Genomic DNA, 18,412 nt, shown 5'->3' with positions numbered 1-18,412 from the left:
ATTGGAAAATGTTGATTTAGTGATCAGTTAACCATTTCTTTGTAGATTTTGATTATTGCTTGGGGTTATTGTCTTGCTGGAAGATCCACTGCGGCCAAGTGTCAGCTTCCTGGCAGAAGCAACCAGGTTTTTGATTAAAATGTCCTGGTACTTGGTAAAGTTCATGATGCAGTTGACCTTAAAGGGGCAATATGCAGTCGCATCGTCCATTTTTGGACTTACGAATTAATGAAATGTACATATTGATTCTTGAAGAACATAATTCATTTTATTTAWCTAGGCAAATCAGTTAAGAACAACATTTTAATTAGAATGACGGCCTACAAACAGTAGGTTATCTGCCTTGTTCAGGGGCAGAACAACATGTTTTGTTTTACCTTGTCAGCCAAGGGATTCGATCTAGCAAACTTTCCGTTACTGGCCCAACGCCCTAACCACTAGGCTACCTGCCGCCCCATCAATATGAAATCCATATGAAATCTTCATGGGGGATAGGAGATAAACTTTCACTTTGTTCATTACTAGAGTTTTAAAATATGTTGATGCATCAGCTTTTTTCAGGCCCAAATGAGTTAAAGAAGATGGCCTGACAACTTTTTTTAATGCACAACACACCCTCCAAAATGTATGCTTTACACCTGCAGAAAATCCTCATTTATTACTCCACAACTATACAGTCATTTATTTCAAGCATATGAAATCCAATGCATAGAATTACATTTTCTACACCGGAGACTTTGTATAATAGAATTGTTACTTCCAAGATCACTTAGGGAGAAATAATGACTCCTTAAAAAAAGAGTGGCGAATGTAAGATTTCCTGCAGTCAATGACCAAAAGCACCCTCTTTGGCCTCATGGGTGGAATGTTATTCATATTTGTCATTATTTATTATACAACTAAGAATATATTTTTTAAATCCAGTGTTTCTATGTCAAACAGTTTTGTTATATTTCAGTCTTCTGTGATGTATATAAAGTGTAATATTGGGATGCAAACTCAACATTTTATACATTTCAACTCTATATCTGACATGGTACAGGTGTCTCCTTTGTTTTTCTAAGCCCACAACCATGTGTGTGGGGTTGTCACGTTCGCCATAACGAGGAGACCAAAGCGCAGCGTGATGTGAATACATTCTTACTTTTAATGAACGAAGAACACTTAAACAAACTTACAAAATAACAAAACGACCGTGACGCTAATACAACTAGTGCTGACATGCAACTACACATAGACAATAACCCACAAAACCTAACTGGAAAATGGCAACCTAAATAGGATCCCCAATCAGAGACAACGATAAACTGCTGTCTCTGATTGGGAACCAATTCAGCCCACCATAAACCTATAATAAACCTAGACTAACAAACACCCCTAGATATACAAAAGACCCTAGACAGGACAAACAAACATACCCACCCTCGTCACACCCTGACCTGACCAAAATAATACAGAAAACATAGAAAACTAAGGTCAGGGCGTGATAGGGGTGTATACTTTTGTTTCAAAGTAGATTTGTTGAAGACTACCAAGAAACACTCTGTGTGACCTTGATTTAGCCCACTTCAGTAAAATGATTTATTAAACAAGGTTTTACAGCAAGTTCAATGTTATAGTAAAACCACAAAATGTTACTCAGTAAGCCTACGATGGCCCTAAGGGGCAAACCATAAAAGCGCTAACTGAAGGGGATGATGGATTTACCTGATCTCAGGCTAATAGTAATCTCACCCATGGCACGTTCCATGGCAGAGAATGGATTTGGGTTTTCCCCATCTCTCAAAGCTACGAGAGGAGAAATATACCTGTTTATTCATACAGGTCCATTTACCATTTATCTCGCTTCTGAGATCATAACAATACAATTATCACCAGTGAGTCACCGTTGAGACCAATATCTATTTTAAAACGGAACCCTGCATACACACAAGTTACAAAATAAAATTAAAATACAATAGATTATAATACAAATATTCAAGAAAAACAATCACATTCCTCAGCAAGGAGGTCCCTAAACAAGATTTTGAACTGCCCAAGAGGCACCAGAATCTGCATTTGTAGGGAACTCTGATTGTTCCATACATGGTGTGCAAATATGCTAAAAGCAGATTTACCTAACTCTGAGACCGAAGGGGTTTCCAGAGTTAGTCATCCCTGAGACCGGGTATGGTAACTCGTACTCGTACGGTTATTAATGATGTTAGGATGTATAGATAAAAGACAGCAATGGATCGACCTATGTGATTTCAAATAGTGCCAGCCTACATTCTGGTAAAGAATGCAGTGGTGTGTACTGAACCTTTCACCTGTAGTAAAATGTAGTGCGTTATGGTAAACTGTATCTAATGGCGCAAAAAAAGAGATCCCAACCATTATAACATGGATAGATCATCCAGTATGAGAAATTGAGGATACCAACCAAAGCTAGAGAAAAGCAAACATACACTCTTAGAAAAAAGGTGTTACCTAAAGCCATAAAGGGTTATTTAACTTGTCCCTGTAGCATAACCCTTTTTGGTTACAGGTAGAACCTTTTCATTTAAGCATTTTTCATCTTCAGATGAAAAAGGTTTCTTGTTGAATCCTACCTGTCCTCAAAGAACCCCTTCAGTAACCTTTTGTCTAATATTTTTCAAGGAGCAAATACACAAATCACATTTTCAACATGTTCTCTTCCAGCCTTTTACAACTAACTCAATACTTCTTGTGAAATTGTTCTGAGGTTTCATCTTCATGTCTTGGCACTGTGACGGTTCTTTTAAACTGGCAGCCATAGCTCATGTCCCGACCTCAGTCTCAGGGCAGCTGTGCAGGCATGTTGGAGCATCTCACATTAAAGGTGCACTATTCTTAAGAGGGTACAGGATATATACTGGCAGCATTAGTTGAGAGCCATGATAAGAATCAAATAGTTCAGCACTAATGCCATATCGTCCTAACATTGCTGTCGTCTTTTGTCTTAAGTACTATAAAGCAATGCAAACACAAACAGAAAGAGGCTACAAGGTAGGTCACGACCCTGTCTCCTCAGATCCACTACATCATCCTAAGGGCGTTAATACATGTTATAACAGATATAAGAGGTCGATGGCCTGATGGAGCACGTTGTCATTGGCGATCAATTTTCAAGATGTGCAAAATATATTTTTCCTTTGACAGATAAGACTGATTGTCCCCTTAATGATTTATTTCAAGTTTAAAACACTTTTATTACGCCCCACTGCTAGCTGTGTTTCATTTCGTACATCATTTGGATAAGATAGAGGTATCATTTTCTGTTTTATCCTCAATTGAAAATCATAATGTTCTGGAATAGTTGTGTTTAGTGCCTATCCTACGAGGCCTTAGAACTGTCAGCTCTGAGATATATTAGTATCCTATTAAAGTCACATATTGAGTAACGGCATTAAAATGAATTCATAAGTGAACTTTAATTAAAAAGAAACAGAAACAGTAGAGGTTTGACAATTATTGACATAATATGTTTGACATAATACATTTTGAAGCCTCACACGCTTCAGGATTTCTAAATACTGTAATGTTACATGGCTTTTTTTTATTTTTACATTGAACATACCACACATAACACTTCTGTAGGCAACATTTCTCCAAACATAAACCAATAAACTGAAAGAACACAAGCGCACAGTCTTGCTGGACCTCAAACCTGCAGTAGTTGGTGTGCTTCAGGTGGGTGTGGCAGGTGTGTTGCAGAGCCCTGTCTTTGTCGGTTTCGGGGGGGGGGGGGGGGCCCTACAGGGGAGACACTGATGGGACAGCCAGATAAACAGAGAACCATGGGCTTTCCCAGTCCTGTACCATAGTTAACTGACAGACATAACTTCCAACTTCTGCTTCAAAAAATAACGGCAAGAGAGAGCAAGGCAACAGGAAACGAGATGAGGTTTTCATGTTTTATGCCAAATACTCTTCAAAGCAGACCCTGGATAAATACAGATATGGGTTGATTTAACTGTCTTTCAGTTACAGCATCTATAATGCACGACAGCAGTTATTTTATGACAGTTATTTTACAGTAAAATATTTGTTTAGTAAATATTAGAACTAGTAAAACTACAAAACTGTTCCCTTTTTCATTATGGGTTGATTTAACAATTGAATGACTTTAAGAAATTATTTAAAATATTTGAATAGACTCATTTGAATAGTCTCAAGAGTAACTACTTTTAAAACAACTGTTTTCGATTATGGCTGTCAGAAAGGAGGTACTTAAAATAAATAAATACCTTACAAGTCATTTAAATAAAAAATACATTTAAACTTTTAGCATGATTCGGGACATATCAATCAAGGCCTGTCTTTCAGTTAAAGCATCTGTAATACATGACAGCAGTTATTTTTCAGCAAAACATTTGTTCAGTACATATTAGAACTAGTAAAACTACACCGTTCCCTTTTTCATCATAAAAAAAGCAATTCACAGTACTTAAATGTACATTACAACATAAAGGATAGTATAACTACAAACATACTCTATATTAACCTGAATTCTGAACAATAGAAATGTAAGGCTACCTACATAATACATTCATTTATAACACAAACATAACACATTCATAAGCATTGTGTAAGCATTTCATTAATGCTTATGACTGGCTGCAACACTGATATATCTTAGACACCGGGGATGAAGATTGAGGAACTGTTCACATATGTGTATTTGTCATTCTGATCTTGGTCCTCCAGAAGTTTCTCCAGAGGGTTTGGTTCTTCAGCTCCAGCAGGGCTCTGCTCCAGAGGCTGGGGCTGAGGGTCCTGCTGGGGCATGGTGGGGGTCACTGGCATGGACATCGGAAGCAGCTGAGACCCAGCCAGAGTGGCAGGGTGAGAGGCAAACTGCACACCTGATGTAGGGATGGTGGTTAGCGGCTGGGCCCACGGGATATAAGTCAGCACCGAGTCCTGGAGGTCCACTTGTGGTAGGGCTGTGGATGTTGGTGGTAGGGTCTGGACCGACAACAGTGGATGTGTTAGTAGTCAAAACCCAGTTGTGTTACAACTTGTTTGTACAGGTAAATGTGTATTGTCCTATGCTCTGTGGATAAGATGCAATGTTTACAGAGTTTACGCTTTATTCAGTTGGCACATGATCAAGATTTGTTGCACTTTCACTCACCCCGAAGTTGGTAAAGAGAGGCGTGTGTGTGTAGGTGAGCATGGAGGATGGGCCCACCACGGTGTAGCTGGGACACATGGGCTGCATGTACGTGTCAGTGGTGAGGGGCAGGGTGGTGGTGGTTGAGGTGGTGGGGTCATGCTGCTGGAGGTACTCTGGGTAAGACCAATGGTTCATGGGCTGGAGAGCAGTAGCTGCAGGCTGGGCTATCCAACCTGCACAGAGGCTACCATCATTGACTGTGGAGGAGTCACTGGATAGGCTACTAGCCACTTCAAACCCGCAAGTCCCTATGGAGATATCATAATGGGTTAGCACTAGTAGCCAATACTAACGTACAGCTTTAAACTTATCATCCAAAGTAATGATGGGAATATATACTCCAATTCACTTACCAAGCTGTGCATATGAAGGCAAGTTGTTGTTTAGGACCCCAACCTGTGAAAAATATATAATGATAAATCTACCTGAAGGAGGGGAATCTAAATTAACTCCGAAAGCCTTTATTATTCAAGCTGACTTACAATGGTATTTGAGCTTTAAAGCGCAGGATTTTACATTCAAATGCTGTATGTACATTACCAATGGTAAACCCCAGGTGTACATGTGGTGAGTGATTTGAATCCTTTTAAATGCCAACATAATTTAAACAGTAGAACAATGTATTAACTTGTATTACTTCACACTCGAATGTAATTGATCAATTATATCCATTGGTGTGTGTGTGTGTGTGTGTGTGTGTGTGTGTGTGTGTGTGTGTGTGTGTGTGTGTGTGTGTGTGTGTGTGTGTGTGTGTGTGTGTGTGTGTGTGTGTGTGTGTGTGTGTGTGTGTGTGTGTGTGTGCCTGTGTGTGAGACTTATATGGAAGTTGAAGGAGACAGTGGAATGGCAGGAGAGTTCTGGAACAGGAGACTTTTAAATTGAATCCAGGCATGCAAATTCACTTGCCAAGCTGGAGAACTTCATTGTATACTGTATATTATAAACTGGGTGGTTAGAGACCTGAATGCTGATTGGCTGACAGCCATTTGGGGCGGCAGGTAGCCTAGTGGTTAGAGAGTTGGGCCAGTAACCAAAAGGTTGCTAGATCAAAACCATGTGCTGACAATGTAAAAATCTGTCATTCTGCCCCTGAACAAGGCAGTTAACCCAGTGTTCCTAGGTCGTCATTGTAAATAAGAATTGGTTCTTAACTGACTTGCCTAGTTAACAATAAAGGTTAAATGGTATATCAGACCGTATAACAAAACATTTATTTTTTCTGCTCTAATTGCGTTGATAACCAGTTTATAATAGCAACAAGGTACCTCGGGTGTCCTGCCTAAGAACAGACCTTAGCCGTGGTATATTGGCCATATACCACACCCCCTCGTGCCTTACTGCTTAATTGTTGTTGCAAAAGGTGTGTCATATTTTCTATGACATATTCATCTTTAACCTGATTTTGTGTTTATCTTCTTTTAAATACAAATACTACACATTTAGTCAAAAACCTGTACTCAGTCCAACTTCTTCTACTGATCTGCTGAACCTTTCCCTGAACCTCTGAGAACCTCTGTTTTTAGACTATCAAGTACCTCTGAGATTACAGACTATCAAGTAACACACACACAGTAAGGCATTCTCAACACTACACTCCAATCACACAGGCCCTGATGAGATGGAAAGGTAAAGGGCATTTAGATTCCCTTACCTTTCCATCTCATCAGGGCCTGTGTGATTGGAGTGTAGTGTTGAGAATGCCTTACTGTGTGTGTGTTGTGTGTTGTCAGAGGTAATTCATAGGTTGGTAAGAGGGCTCCTTGGCACGGCTGGGCTGAGTTGATTTGCATAGGCCCTGTGCCCAGCCCTGCAGCCATGTTGTAACTGTCATGGAAAAACACCTGCATTAAATAAGGATAAAATCCCCTTTTTCTACCCTGCTGTAGGAATCTGATCTAATCTTCTCTAGGCTCCTTACAGTTGACGTTGTGCATGTCCAGCCAAACGAAAGGTCTTCTCTCTCGTTTTTAGGGCATTTTGTAAAGACAAGAAAAAAATGCTGAAGATTCTGGTTGACGCTTTAGGTTGACAGGTTGACAATTTAGGTTGACACTTATCTAAAATGTTTCAAATGGCATTCCTGTGGCTTCGCTGACTTGGTCTCTGTTCTCTTTTGTCTCCTGCTCTGTCTTGTTCAATTCTCTATTATAGGATGACAGGCTCACACTAATTTCATAGTTCTTGTTATGTTTCCCTCACCGCTCTAGGGGGCACTGTCTTGGCATTGTGGAGAAGCAGTCCTCGTTTCCTCCTCAGCAACTCTTTGACTGGGTCTCGGACTCGCACTCCTTGGTATGGCTTTTCATCAGGCTGCCCTGAGGAAGGAGCTATAGAGTCAATCACAGAAAGGAGAAACTGGCAGTTAGCTTATATCTGTGTTCGTAAGGGTAAAGTCTGCAACTACAGAACTCTATTATTCATTGATTGCTCTTTAAAGATGCAACACGGAGGTTCAGTTGCGTATTGTTTGCCTCATGGGTGTGGTAGGGAGTTGTGTCCCTTTCTGTCCTGAGGTAATTTCAAGACAATATTTCTGTCCATTTAGGAGACACCTTTTGGCTCGAGAGCACCCACAGAAGCAAAAGTTCTGTGAAAACTCTTTAAGAAGAGGTATCATAGATGTGATTTGCACCACCGATAGTGGTTCTGAATACTTAAGTGGACAGGAAGAAACAAAAGAAACAAAAGAAGAAGCTCAAGTGTGCTACACCCAGCAATCTTACGTCTGTAGGCACTGAGAGAGACCGAAACACCTCGGACATCTGCAAGTTTTAGCTTGAAATGAAACTGGGCCTGAGTGTGGGGACCTCTTTAAGTAGGCCAAGTTGGAATTTGAAACGCACTTCTATTGTGAAACAAATCTTTTCAACAACATGAGAACATACAGTTTACATGCTATATAAACTGTCATCTTTTTACAGACAAATTATTTGTCAATTTGATAGACTAGAGTAGGCTATAGAGAATTTCATGTTGATACATTCAAATAGAGGGAGGCATTTTACCATAGACATGTCGTTAATGACAACGCATTCAGAGGTTTATAACTAAGCGTAAATGAAAAATACTTGCGAGACGTACATTTTGAGCAGCTTTGTTGTCATTGTTGAAAATGATATTTTGGAAGTTGAATTGCTCCCAGTTCACTTCTATTACCTTGGTCAACTCCCACTTAATGAATTTGTTTTTGAATGAATCATCTTCTCTTAATGATATGTGCCAGTAGATATTTAATGCACATTGATTATAACCTTGACTCACTATCGGACTCTATCACTATCGGACTCTATCACTATCGGACACTATCACTATCGGACACTATCACTATCGGACTCCCTGTTCTTTCTCAGTGACTGAATTAATCAATGAATCACTCAACTAAGGCAAGGCATCTGCAGATTAACTTTCACCCTCAATTGCTTATATTGTAGTGAAAAATCATGGTCTTTAGGCTCGTGAAATTGGTCCATAGAAATGTTCCTTATTTAATACAAATGTGGTTGACTACGGAAAGGAATATCATATTGTGTATTTGACTTATACATTTCACCAGGTTTGAATATTTTTATAAAAAACTCTGTCTTTAAAAATGACTGTCACATACAATTAGACACTGCTTTGCTTGTCTGTGCACATGTGTGTGACCAAGGTGTGTGAAACCGTGGGAACCGGTTTCTGTTGTCAGGTGTCTAGAGACTGATGATGATCTACAATACAGAGGAGGCCCTATGGTTTCAGCTACTTCTGGCTCAGATCTGGCTGTGTTGTTAGCTGGAGTGAGTCCTGCCACATTCCTCTCCAGATCTGAATCTATATCAGATTGATTTACCCCCCCCCCGCACAGCAACGGAACAGTTAGCTGATTGAACTTTCTAACCAAATAACAAACAACTTTAAATCACCTTCACATTATTATTCAACTCTATAAGGCCCAATTACTAGCAGACATTACAGCCCTTAGGTGAAAGTGTGTGTGCAGGTGTGTGTGCGTGTGTGCGCTCCCGAGCCATCGAGAGTAACTAATATGTTGTCACATGGCCAACAACTGAGATAAGGGACTTCCAAGGAAAGCCGGGGTGGCTGGACCATTGTTTGCATACTGAGGTGTGGAATGTTGTGGCCTAGTAATTTATGTCAGCAGCCACTCTGGCTCACTCAATCAAAAATGTACTGGAAATGCACCTTGAAGTGTACCGTTGTGGGGGGAAAACAGCCTGCTTTTCCCTTTGTTGATCACAAATAAGCCTTTTTTAAATGACTTGTAAAATCAACCAGACAAAATGAATTGGGTGGAAAACGGTTTCGTCGTAAAGGATTTGAAAAACGGCACCATTGTCTGTTCTTACAGTAAATGCTCCTTTCGTCTTATCTCTAGCAAATAGATTGTACTATATTTCACAAAGCTTCATTCAAAAGAAGGTAGTGCAGCTTGACTTCTTATCCTTGAACATGCAAAGAATGCTTTTCCCCCTGTAATGTACAGTACAGCCCCCATTCCTACATATCACTCAATGAGCCCATCAACGCTGCACTAAATGTCCTCCTACATTTACACTTAAATTACTGTGGTGCAAAAGACTAACTCATCCCAGTGTAGTAGATCATTCTGAATGTGTTATTTCACCTGGAGCAGGATCAATGAGTTAGCCAGCTAACGTTCCTAAATATTCTGAAACAACGTCATATTTATGAATTGTATCTTTTTTCAACTTAACTACAGTAAGAAGTTGTTGTTTCATCCAAACAATGACACTTCATTAAATAACCAGCTGATGAACTTACAGTAAAACTTTAGGCAAGTCAAAAGATGAGCATAATCTTAAAACGTCAACTATCCCTTTAATTACACTAAGTGTGTATGTACTGCAGGCAGGCAGCCCTCACGCAGCCTCTGAGAAAGCTATAGGCTCTGACAAGCAGTAACCACATGTATGTCAGTGGGAAGGGAAGCTACAGCACAAAAGGATTACTCAGAGGTCATACCGTTACAACCAACCAATGGAAGGTAAAGCATGAGCCATAACACTATGAAACAGAATAAAATGTTTCCTTTTTTTGGAGCACCTTCGTAGTTTTTTTCTACAATGCATTATTATATTCCACTACCTATGGGTGAATATAAACTCTCAATGTAACTGGAGCAACCAGTAACTGTACAAATGGAAATTCGTTTGAGCGAGTGTGAGGGAATTATGTTGAAGGCGGTGTCCACATTTAATAGGAAAATGAGCAGGTAAAATGACGTATTTAATTGACATGAAACACATGAAGAAGATCTAAGAGAACTTGAAAAAGAATGATGAATTCAGTCCTAGTCTTCATAAACACATAAACACACACACGCACGCACGCCGAACGCACTTAGACACACACAAACACACACACAAGATTCCAAGCGGTACAAAAGAGGAAGCAATGCAGCTGTGATGTTTTACAGTGGTGTGGCGCTTGGGCCGTTTTGCATATCAAGATTATAGCCAACCTCCAAATGATTGTCTTCCTCTTTCCAAACATAAAACTTTCTCCAGTGATGACAACATTGCTTTTAGCCCTTTTACTGCAAGTCGATATGCTGAAGTAGAAAGTTACTCTAGTTAAAATAGTGGATCGCAAGTTAGGATTTGGTTCAAAGAGCTACTTTAACACCATCCCTGTCTCAGATTAAAGAATGTAAAAATCCCTCTGTCCAAACAAAGACCTCATCTTCTATTCCTTTCATATTGGCCGAAGTCTTACGGCTCCTCATGTGTTGTTGCTTTCTAACGACTTTCTAAGTCAAAAACCACTGTAAATCATCTTAACCATGACACTAGGGTGCAAAAAGGTGACGAGGCTTGGAGGAAACTATCCATCAAGACATGTCGCCACACAACTTGAACGGTTTACTGAATACTGAGTAGTAAATCCTTTTTCTGTAAGGGATGACGTATCAATTATGACCCTCAACCTCTGACCCCAACTTTTGACCCTCAATGACAATGTGCAAAATACTAATTCACATGCCATAGTTTTCAGTGTTGTCTTGTAGTAATCATATGGACATTTCCACAGCACCCCCTTACAGTACATATTGTAGAATGACTGGTTAGTTGGAGGAGGTAGGCTAATTGACACTGAGTCATCTGCTATTACTTTCCCTGCAATAAGATGTTAGCATACCATAGTCAAAAATCTAAATGATTCTGTTTGGCAATGTTTGATCAATTGATGAGGTAAAAATATAATGTTTTGGAACATAGCACAACGTTTGTGTCAACATTTCTAATTTCTATTTAGATTCAATTTTTAAAAGGGTCATGTACTTACATTTCTTCCAGTGCATGCTCTATGGCTGTCAGATATCTCAAGCTCTGAGTAATTTGTTGAATTGCTTGACTTTTCTTAATAGGATCTGAGTTTGACACGGAACCATAGTGAGTGATGGGCTTCAGTGACTTGCTTTTTAACAGCCGCTACAAAACCTCAAGTGATGTCACATCTCTTCCAACCACAGGTTTCCCTGAGTGGTCCCAGTGTCACCAACGTTCCACTGACATTGACTGAGAGCTTGACTACTACACTCTTTTACACTCTGGCTGTCAGTGTCCACAAAGATCCAGTAAATGACTTGAATGGTACCAACATAAGGACTAAGGAATTAGCGATCATTTTTATTATTATCCACACATTTCAAATAGGATTCAAACCAGATTACAACAGAGTAAGTGTTGCTGCACAGTATTGCACATGGATCAGATTTCCCCCTCGTAAAGCCTGCAGAAATGTTGATGCATGGGACAAAGAGAAAGATTTGCAGTTTTATAGCTAATCTCATGCTATTCTACACATTTTGCCATGAGGCTGAGAGAAAATGTTGCTGATTTAAAGCTAATTTCCTGCAATTCTACACATTTAACCATCCATGAGGCTGAGAGAAAATGTAGCATTTTTAAAGCTAATTTGAAGCAAAAATATAGGTGTGTTGTCTGTGATAAAGGCACTGGATAGGTGAGGTGAAATGTGTTGCTTTAAAGGGTCAGTTATAGTAGCATGAGCCGTCTCGTTTGCTAAACGAACAAATGCAATGGCAGTGGTGTGGTGCATAAAAGCCATAGAAGCAGTGACATGTGCCTCTATGCAGTCAGATTAGTGGTTTATTAGGGGTGTGGCTTTAAGTTAGTTCTTATTGGCAACCCATCCTGTGAGAGTGAATGTCATTCAAGTTAATCTGTTCTGCTATATTTCATCAAATCTGGTTAATCCAGTGCGCTGCTTGCTATGAATTCTATCTGATGGTGTTTGCATGTTTAGGTACAAAGACAAATAATGTCCCGTTTGGAACACTGACGAGTAAAGATTTCTTCTTTGTAGCCGTCACACCAAATTAGCATAGAGCACATCTGCACAAATCTGATGCCTAAATTAAGCCTTTCAAAACCAACCCTGAAACTGAACTAAGCAAGTCTACTAGATATATCAGGAAATGCATAGGAAACACCTGCATATACTTAGAGGTTGACTGACCACCAACGCAGTACGAGACCTCATGTTCCCTTTCTTAGCAGTTTGTTCTCTCAGAAATGTGATGATTAATCTTACAATGTCTGCATCCATCAGCATTATCTTAATATGGGAGTTCTTATTTTTTCTATTTAAAGTAATGGGAAAAACAAGACAATTCAATTGCTCTATGCTAGACTAGTGAAATCAATGGCGTAAACCGATTTTCAATTATCTCTAATTTGTAGTAGAAAGTTACAATGCAACACTTTGCCTTACAGCCTTCAAAAGCTGATAGATTAATAGGCTACACATGCAATAGTGTCTAAGAGACACATACAATCAACATTTCCAGGCTTTGAGATATCCATTGTAACCTTCATGATATGTTACCAGTTGCTATTATTTTGACCAGAACATAATCAATAGATTGTAACTTACATTGTCATGGTGGGATAATTCTGTAGTTCCAGCTGGTCCTACACACTTGTCTAGAAGTTAGCACTGTTCATTCTATTTTCTTCCCGTGGCTTTTGAATGAGTGCACTGACTGATGCAAAGTATGGCTTCATTTAGATAGCTGATGCAAAGAAGCTGTTATATAGGGGTTTTCAAATGATCACAGAGGTGTTCTGTGGCTTTAAGCAAAAATAGTGTTTTGATTACAGTAAACATTTATATTCACCATGATGTATTTTGAGGATTAATGGGTTGTAGCACTGGCATTGTATTTCTCAGAAGTTGCTTTCTTTTTTCACAAAGGAAGATGCTCATTGGCCTCTTAGACTGACACATGCAGTTACCTACCCAGACACGCGCCCGCACGGGCACACACACACACACACTAGCAATTTAAAAGCTGAAATGTCTTGAGTCAATAAGTATTCAACCCCTTTGTTATGGCAAGCCTAAAAAAGTTCAGGAGTAAACATTTGCTTAACAAGTCACATAATAAGTTGCATGGACTCTGTGTGCAATAATAGTGTTTAACATGATTTTTTTTATGTCTACCTCATCTCTGTACCCCACACATGCAAATATCTGTAAGGTCCCTGAGTCGAGTAGTGAATTTCAAACACAGATTCAACCAGAAAGACCAGGGAGGTTTTCCAATGCCTTGCAAAGAAGGGCACCTATTGGTAGATGTAAAATAAAAAGCAGACATTCAATGCCCCTTTGAGCATGGTGAAGTTATTAATTACACTTTGGATGGTGTATCAATACACCCAGTCACTACAAAGATACAGGCGTCCTTCCTAACTCAGTTTCCAGAGAGGAAGGAAACTGTTCAGGGATTTCACCATGAGGCCAATGGTGACTTTAAAACAGTTACAGGGTTTAATGGCTGTGATAGGAGAAAACTGAGGATGGATCAACAACATTGTAGTTACTCCACAATACTAAACTACTGACAGAGTGATAAGGGAGCCTGATCAGAATAAAACTATTCCAAAACATGCATCCTGTTTGCAACAAGGCACTAAAGTAATAACAAAAAAAAGGCAAATCCAATACGACAGATTACTGAGTACCACTCTCCATATTTTAAAGCGTTGTGGTGGCTGCATCATGTTATGGGTATGCTTGAAATCGTTAAGGACTGGGGAGTTTTCAGGATAAAAATAAATGGAGTGGAGTTAAGCACAGGCAAAATCCTAGAGGAAAACCTGCTTCAGTCTGCTTTCCACCAGACACTAGTAGATTAATTCACCTTTCAGCAGGACAATAACCTAAAACACAAGGCCAAATCTACAATGGACTTGCTTACCAAGAAGACAGTGAATGTTCTTGAGTGGCTGAGTTACAGTTTTGACTTAAATCTACTTGAAAATCTATGGCAATGATCAACAACCAATTTGACAGAGCTTGATACATTTTTTAAAAAGAATAATGGGCAAATGTTGCACAATCCCAGGTGTGGAAAGCTCTTAGATACTTACCCAGAAAGACTTACAGCTGTAATCGCTGCCAAAGGTGCTTTTACAAAAAATGTACTCAGGGATGTGAATACTGATGTAAATGAGATATTTCTTCATTTCATTTTCGATATATTTTCTAAAATGTATAAAAACGTGTTTTCACTTCGTCATTATGGGGTATTGTGTGTTGATGGGTGATTACCAAATATATTTAATATATTTTGAATTCAGGCTGTAACACAACAAAATGAGGAATACTGTAAGTTAAGGGGTATGAATACTTTCTGAAGGCACTGTAGCTATTGCTCCTGTGTAGGGATACTGAGGACTCTTGAAAAAACAAAGAAAGTGATACTTATCTTCCTGTATCTCTACTAGTTAATGTCAAGTCCATTTAACATGACAACTCGTCAGAAACACTGGGGTTTAGCCTAGGACAATGTACTTTATTCCTCTCTCACAAGTCAAACCTCTATTTAAAAGTGCTTACACCCTAAACAAAGCAGAGGAGTTTGCTGGAACTGATGGTTCATTATATGAACAATGGATTAATATAAATTCTGAGAGAGAAATATGAATGAAACTTGGACAGCACTGCGTTTTTATTTTGTTTTGATGGTATCAGAAATGAAGATGACATGGGAAAAGTATGAACCGAGAGGAAAATGGAACTCTTAACATCTTAATTACACAGACATGAATGGATGTGTGCACGCGACACACACACACACACACACACACACACACACACACACACACACACACACACACACACACACACACACACACACCACACCACACACTCCTCCTCTGTATGTTTCTCTCGCTCTCTCTTACCCACCTCTTAATCCCGGTTCAGCCCCTGTCTCCATGTCACATGCACTCACTTGCTGGAGACAGTGAGGGGGTAACATGATGTTGCTGAGCTGAGAGGGAATTTCCTCAGGATGCCCACGAGGTAAAGCTAATGTATCTGTTTCAGCCCAAAGGTTATAGTCAAGTCATTGGTGGAAGTGTAAACTGTATTAGGGGTTTTAAACATAAAATAACAGGTAGTTGAGTCAATCTTAATTTGGTAAGCAACATCGGTATGATCTCTTTTCTCCCTACGACCACAAGGAGGCAACAAAAGCACCAAAATGGAGAATCGTGGAATAAAAATGAGTGACTGTCTCTACCATATAATATTTATATATATATTATATAACTGAATTGAAGTACTGTATGAGGAGACATTCCCAAATTCAGTGGCATCAGGATTCAATGTGTAAGCCTCCTCAGTCTCTGAGGAGTTCTCCTCAGACGTTGATGAACATATCTGATCAAGATAGTACATCTGTCTACTCAGGAGGTAATGAATGAGATAATACTAACAGATTTTTGTAGATGGAACGAAGTGTATGTGTGTATGTATGCATGTACTGTGTGTGTGTGTGTTGTGTGTGTGTGTGTGTGTGTGCAACATGTTTGTGAAATGTGAGGGCAGTATCGATGAATTACCCAGAGCAGTGTTTTTGTGTGTGTGTTGTGTGTGTGTGTGTGTGTGTGTGTGTGTGTGGTGTGTGTGTGTGTTGTGTGTGTGTGTGTGTGTGTGTGTGTGTGTGTGTGTGTGTGTGTGTGTGTGTGTGTGTGTGGTGTGTGTGTGGTGTGTGTGTGTGCATGGGGGGGGGCCAAGTGAGGGCTGTGCTAGTTCCTACGGCCTGTGTGTACATGCCACCTCTCCAGAGAGCTGCAGCAGGCCAGGACCTGCTAAAACAAACACAAGCTGTCTGCTCCAGGGGCTGTGCATTTACCTGACACTTCTACTCGCCACTCAACCCCACTGCCATGGGATCAACAAGTCTAGGGTCTAACACAGGTGAGGATATAAGGCACTACATAGTCCCTCGCATATCTCCAGGAGAAAAATGTGGGTTACCTCGGACGTCTTGAAAGAATCACTTAGCAAAGTTTATAGAAATGCTTGCCCAGCTGTAAGTCTTCATATAATGGTCAACAACAGGAGACTTGGGATGGAATATGTCAATAGATCTGTAGTTTTGGTCTTCAACTGTCCTGGTTCTTCCCAGTGTGGGAAGGATATACATTAGGTCTGAGTGAGTAAATGAGTAGCAAATACAGAAAAAAGGGTTCAAAGGAACCTGTTCTGCAGGAAGTAAGTTGATATCAATCAATATACAGTACATATTCTGATAGTTATCTGTATTAGCAGTACAATTTAGTTAAGAAACACAGCTGTAAAACTATTCCTACAAGTATCTACACTACATGACCAAAAGTATGTGGACACCTTCTCGTCAAACATCTCATTCCAAAACCATGCATCAATATGGAGTTGGTCCCCCCTTTGCTGCTATAACAGCCTCCACTCTTCTGGGAAGGCTTTCCACTAGATGTAGGAACATTTCTGCGGGGACTTGCTTCGATTCAGCCATAAGAGCATTAGTGAGGTCGGGCACTGACGTTGGGTGATTAGGCCTGGCTCGCAGTTGGTGTTCCAATTCATCCAAAAGGTATTCGAATGGGTTGAGGTCAGGGCTCTGTGCAGGCCAGTCAAGTTCTTCCACACCAATCTCGACAAACTGTTTCTGTATGGACCTCATATTGTGCACGGGGGCATTGTCATGCTGAGGCAGCAGGTAGCCTAGTGGTTAGAGCGTTGGGCCAGTAACCGAAAGATTGCTGGATTGAATCCCCGAGCTAAAAAGGTAAAAGATCTGTTGTTCTGCCCCTGAACATGGCAGTTAACCCACTGTTCCTAGGCTATCATTGTAAATAACAATTTGTTCTTAACTGACTTGCCTAGTTAAATAAAGGTTAAATAAAATAAAAAAACATTCTGAAACAGGAAAGGGCATTCCCCAGACTGTTGCCACAAAGTCTGGTATCTCTCAAACCCAAATACGGCCAGATGGTGAAGCGTGATTAATCACTCCAGAGTCCAATGTGGTGAGCTTTACACCACTCCAGCCAATGCTTGGCATTGCGCATGGTAATCTTAGGCTTGTGTGTGGCTGCTCAGTCATGGAAACCCATTTCATGAAGCTCCCAACAAACAGTTCTTGTGCTGACGTTGCTTCCAGAGGCAGTTTGGAACTCGTAGTGAGTGTTGCAACCGAGGACTGACGATTTTTTTTGCGCTTCAGCACTCGCAGTCCCGTTCTGTGAACTTGCCTTGCCTACCACTTCGCGGCTGAGCCGTTGTTGCTCCTAGACGTTTCCACGTCACAATAACAGCACTTACAGTTGACCGGGGCAGCTCTAGCAGGGCAGAAATCTGAAGAACTGACTTGTTGGAAAGGTGGCATCCTATGACGGTGCCACGTTGAAAGTCACTGAGCTCTTCAGTAAGGCCAATGTTCGTCTATGGAGATGGCATGGCTGTGTGCTCAATTATATACACCTGTCAGCAACAGGTGTTGCTGAAATAGCCAAATCCACTAATTTGAAGCGGTGTCCACATACTATTGTGTATATTGTGTATACAACACAGGTAACAGTGGACTTTAACCGAATTACATAAATTACATAAATTGCCCCACACTATGCCAAATACTTTAACTGCTAATAATTAACGTTTTCCACTACGTCTTGCTATTCACTGTAACGCACTACCTTTTGCCCTTGATTACTTAAAAGTGACAGCAGTTTTTAGACATTGACTTAATGTTTTATTTCGTCTCTAGATAAACCAGATTTTCTGTGCGTCTGTCTGAGTGATCCATTCTTTTTGATCAACAGTTAATCAGTAGGTGTTCTGTAAATGTTTAATATGGTCATGACGGACAACTAGAGGACACCGAGGAGGATGTTCATATTGATAGTTTAGAAG

At 40.1% G+C, this 18,412-nt stretch overlaps 1 protein-coding gene across 3 annotated transcripts; it reads right to left on the bottom strand.

Moving 5' to 3' along the window:
• Nucleotides 1-3,415: 3,415 nt before the first annotated feature.
• Nucleotides 3,416-11,612, bottom strand: LOC111960008 (POU class 2 homeobox associating factor 1). 3 transcript variants are annotated; one of them, XM_023981853.1, is made up of 5 exons: nucleotides 11,489-11,612; nucleotides 7,382-7,509; nucleotides 5,536-5,578; nucleotides 5,141-5,430; nucleotides 3,416-4,971 (listed from the first exon to the last, which is right to left on the bottom strand). In XM_023981853.1, the coding sequence occupies exons 1-5, from the start codon at nucleotides 11,502-11,504 to the stop codon at nucleotides 4,639-4,641; spliced, it is 810 nt and encodes a 269-aa protein (XP_023837621.1). In that variant the 5' UTR covers nucleotides 11,505-11,612; the 3' UTR covers nucleotides 3,416-4,638. The 3 variants fall into 3 exon arrangements, with proteins under 3 accessions (XP_023837621.1, XP_023837643.1, XP_023837633.1); XM_023981875.2 differs by having other exon boundaries at nucleotides 5,141-5,355; XM_023981865.2 differs by having other exon boundaries at nucleotides 7,382-7,497.
• Nucleotides 11,613-18,412: the final 6,800 nt, after the last annotated feature.

Source organism: Salvelinus sp. IW2-2015, linkage group LG4p, assembly GCF_002910315.2.
Source record: "Salvelinus sp. IW2-2015 linkage group LG4p, ASM291031v2, whole genome shotgun sequence".
NCBI classification, from domain to species: Eukaryota; Metazoa; Chordata; class Actinopteri; order Salmoniformes; family Salmonidae; genus Salvelinus; species Salvelinus sp. IW2-2015.
This window is presented reverse-complemented; position numbering and strand designations above follow the sequence as displayed.

What these genes read in the sequence shown, in the direction of transcription:
- LOC111960008 (XM_023981853.1), bottom strand. An exon ending in GCCTTCATATGCACAGCTTG is followed by an intron (nt 5,431 to 5,535) that starts GTAAGTGAATTG and finishes ATATCTCCATAG; the next exon opens with GGACTTGCGGGTTTGAAGTG. An exon ending in CTCTCTTTACCAACTTCGGG is followed by an intron (nt 4,972 to 5,140) that starts GTGAGTGAAAGT and finishes TTGTCGGTCCAG; the next exon opens with ACCCTACCACCAACATCCAC.